Genomic DNA, 3,850 nt, shown 5'->3' with positions numbered 1-3,850 from the left:
CATATAACATAACAATTTAAAAAGAATACATCTTTAGTTTTAAAACTGAGACCTCTATTCTATAATTATGTTCTACTACTTAACTCAAGAAAAATATACATGTATCACATTCTTGAATATACCAATTTTCTTCAGTTGAAGTACAATCTCGTAAGCTTTTACAAATCCTTTAACACATGATTTCTCTTCTTATTCTTAGCATCAAACGTAAAAGAAAATATGCAAAACGGTTAAATACCATTATTTTCAAGACTATAAATTACTAAATCTATAAAGAAAGGTTTTGTAGTCACAATTTGTTACAATATCCACATATCTTTATTCTTCTCTCTTCTCTACCTTTTACTACAACATACGTATAAAACATCAACATTCATAAACTGTTTCAAGATATAACCCCCACCACTACATGACCTGCTTTAACACCCCTCAATTCCGGCTTGTTTTGTTTCTTTACACTTACATCGTTTTTCTTCTCTACACGACTTTTCGCGACACTTTCCGAAACACGAATCCTATTGGTCGCTAAATTTGAAGAAATCGGTCTTATGTCCGATGGAACAGAGGATTTGACTCCATTCTTCGCCACTGAATTTGAACGGGGTCGCGTTTGATTTGGTGTGACCTGGCATTTCCCAATTATTAATTTATTAATAAATAATAATAATCAATGATGTAACAATACAACACACGAAAAATATATATATTTAAAAATACCTTGTTTTGATCTGAACCATTGTAGAAAGAAGGCATTGGTTTAGCTTTGAAGTTGAGACTTTTTCGAAATTGCTTTATTTCAACTGCTTGTTTTTCCTAAAAACAAATAAAATATTATTAGGATAAAAATTTATTTGATGATGTCCTACTTTATATAACATACCAGTGTTTTTGCTTCAACTTGGTTAATCTCAGCTTCTTTAGCATGCATTTTCTCCGCAATTTTCATATAGAACTGTATTACATTTATACAAAGACTCAGGTTTGACGATTGCACGATACTAACCCTTCAACAATTCAAATTTGGCAAAACTAAACCTTCAAGAAGAATCTATGAACATTTCTTACCTCTTTCCTGTTTTCTGCTCGTTGATCAGTTTTTAAACTGAAACCTGCACAACTCTGAGTGACATTGACATGTGTTTTACTTGAACTGATACTCTGTTTTGGCCTGACAAATTAAGTAAAATGGAGTTTAGAGTCCACATTTATAAAAAATGATAAAAACTTTTAATAGTTTTACACTTTTACTAACCTGGTAACAGTAGGAAGAGACTTCTTTAATAGTGAAGACTGAGGTTTGACTTCTTTTTCTGATCTTGTAACCTTCACAATGTTGAAATCCGATAAATAAATATGGTTATATTGTTGTAAAATGAAAAGTAAGAAGATTATTTACGATTTTACCCCTGAACAAGGTAAGGGACTAGAAGGTCTTGGTGACTTCTTTTCTGGTTTCTTTATCAAACCTTTGCTTCCACTTGTTTGAGGTTTTATTGAACCTTTGGATGCTTCATTAGACATGTGTTTTTGAAACCGATCAATGTTTGGTTGAGTCTTTAGTGTTGCCCTTGTAAGTTTCTTTTCTGATGCATGCTTTACCTAAAACCAGTATAAATCGAACTTTTTTATCCATGAAAAAATATATGAAAAGAATATTCAAAAAACAATGTTTAGAAAGATTTACCTTGGGAGAAAATGTTCTGATAGGTTCAGTCACTCTGGTACTAGTGTTATCATCATCTTTCTCAAGTGTTTGATGAGCAAGGGGCAAATCGGTCATTTCTGATGCCACATCCACAACTATTTCTTCAGTAATTTCCACTAAATCCTCAGTTTCACTCCCATGTGTCCCATCAAGCTTCACATGTTCATGAACACTCACATGACAATCGATCATGTTGACAACAGGAAGAAATTCACAATTTTGACTTTCACATTCTTGACTAATTGTATCTTCATCACATCTTGAATTATGTGGGATCTCATCAAAGCATGCAAGATCCATGCCTCCATTGCCATTCTCATTATATAAAGCTACAACATCTTTTCCATTTTCATGGTTTACAGAAGGATCAGAAGTGGAAGAACTCTCATTGCCATTACAAGATTCTTCTAACTCAAGGAGGTTGCTGTTTCCACTTGTTGGGAAGTCTCCTCCATCTTGGGATTCAGAAGAACTTTGCTTCAAAAGAGCTTTTCTTCTAAACTGAGCCTCGAAATATGCCTTCTTCTCTGTAACTGAACCTGGTTTTGAGTATTTCTCAACCTCTTCAAGGTATCTATTGTGAGAAAAAATTGATCTTCTTTCCCAAGATAATGATTCAGATTCAAATCTTCCAAAGGAGATCGAACCAGAGTGCAGGAGGTCAGCCTGTGTAATTGAAGAAACCAGACATCAAAATCCATTCATTTGAACAAATCAACTGAAACTTAAATATTTGCAAATTCCACCTTTAAGATCACAAATTACACGACGGATAAATAGTGGAAGTAAACTCAATCAAAAAAATGTGCAGTGAACAATCATTGAATGTGATCCGTGAGAAATTTTGTTAAAGTAGATATATAGAACAAATTTAATGGTTTTAGGGTAGGTAATTAACACGAAACCGACATAATAAAAGACACGTAATACAAAAAATGGAAAGCAATTATCTGAATCAAAATCCAAATCCGGATAAATCAGATCTAGTTTAGATAATAAACATGAAAATAAACGAAATTACCTGAAAATTTAACCGAAAGGGCTCTTGGATTTCCCCTGCCATTTACTGAAACCACTTCAAAGCATCATACACCTCTCGAATTGGCAATATTCAACAAAAACCCTAACACAAATCAACCAAAAAAACTGCATCTTGTGACCAAATAGAGAGATTCAACAACTTCGGAATACACAACGTGTTTTTGTGTCTGTATGTAGTGAAAGAAATAGATAATCACATGATGCAACACAGATTCGTAGAGATCACTTACCATCAGGAGGATGATCAATTGAAGGCAAGTATCTGTGTGCGTTGTTGTTGAATCGGAATCGCTTCTTTGCTTTGAAGACGAATGTGTATGAGAGAGAGAGAGAGAGAGAGAGAGAGAGAGAGAGAGAGAGAGATCAACGCCTTTTGGTTGTGGCGTAACTGGAGTGAAGAAAAGCCTGCATCATCATGTGTTGTGTGTGTGTGTGTGTGTTTTAGTGTGTGTTTTTGGAGGCTGTTGGTGGTCAAAATGTTAAGATGTGGCCCCTCAATCACTCCGCCTTTTCATCTTCTTCCATCTTTTTTGTTCCGGTCTTGATCAACATTTTCTCTTCCAAAAGTTTCCTAAACGGGTCAATTAACCAATATTTAATATCAAAATGACTATTATATATATATATTTTAAAAAAAATCAACAAGATAATTGTGTAGTTATTATTGCATTTATTTTTAAGTTTTCAATAAATTATTTTATCTTACCTTATTAATAATAAAATTGTAATATTTTTCATTTCAAGTTGTATAAAAAAATTAACAAATGGTCTCTAGCCTAACGGTATGAGATGGTGTCTTTCTTTATTGAGGTCGAATGTTCAAGTCTTGTCGTGAATGTTGATGAAATTCGGTGTTGTTAGCTTATGAGTATATTAGATTTGTCATTTCAAAAAAAATTATAAAAATTAATAAGGTTATTAACATAAAGCTTCCGTTTTTTTTAAAGTTAGGGTTTCGGGCTCTGATGAATCCAACTTGTAAACATGAGGTTGTGTTCATGTCATGGAATCACTGCAAACAAACTTTTATCGTCATAAAGGTTGAGTAATGTCAAGATTTGAACATGAATCAATAAATTATCTTTCATAATTCATGTCTTCAAC

General features: G+C 33.1%; 1 protein-coding gene across 2 annotated transcripts; it reads right to left on the bottom strand.

Annotated features, from left to right (window-relative positions):
- Nucleotides 1-220: 220 nt before the first annotated feature.
- Nucleotides 221-3,253, bottom strand: LOC145092670 (protein WVD2-like 7). Of its 2 annotated transcripts, none has more exons than XM_079030633.1 (9): nt 2,977-3,253; nt 2,727-2,851; nt 1,685-2,371; nt 1,405-1,599; nt 1,253-1,323; nt 1,066-1,168; nt 881-952; nt 718-813; nt 221-625 (listed from the first exon to the last, which is right to left on the bottom strand). In XM_079030633.1, the coding sequence occupies exons 2-9, from the start codon at nt 2,766-2,768 to the stop codon at nt 386-388; spliced, it is 1,506 nt and encodes a 501-aa protein (XP_078886759.1). In that variant the 5' UTR covers nt 2,769-2,851; nt 2,977-3,253; the 3' UTR covers nt 221-385. The 2 variants fall into 2 exon arrangements, with proteins under 2 accessions (XP_078886759.1, XP_078886758.1); XM_079030632.1 differs by having other exon boundaries at nt 2,727-2,828; nt 2,977-3,252.
- Nucleotides 3,254-3,850: the final 597 nt, after the last annotated feature.

This window comes from Lactuca serriola, chromosome 3, assembly GCF_051521515.1.
Source record: "Lactuca serriola cultivar US96UC23 chromosome 3, Lser_US96UC23_V15, whole genome shotgun sequence".
NCBI lineage: Eukaryota > Viridiplantae > Streptophyta > Magnoliopsida > Asterales > Asteraceae > Lactuca > Lactuca serriola.
Note: the sequence above shows the minus strand (reverse complement) of the source record. Positions and strands in the feature narration are given on the sequence as shown.

What these genes read in the sequence shown, in the direction of transcription:
- LOC145092670 (XM_079030633.1), bottom strand. Translation starts at nt 2,768, where the DNA reads ATGGCAGGGGAAATCCAAGAGCCCTTTCGGTTAAATTTTCAG. An exon ending in CCTTTCGGTTAAATTTTCAG is followed by an intron (nt 2,372 to 2,726) that starts GTAATTTCGTTT and finishes TCAATTACACAG; the next exon opens with GCTGACCTCCTGCACTCTGG. An exon ending in TCTCTTCCTACTGTTACCAG is followed by an intron (nt 1,169 to 1,252) that starts GTTAGTAAAAGT and finishes TTAATTTGTCAG; the next exon opens with GCCAAAACAGAGTATCAGTT.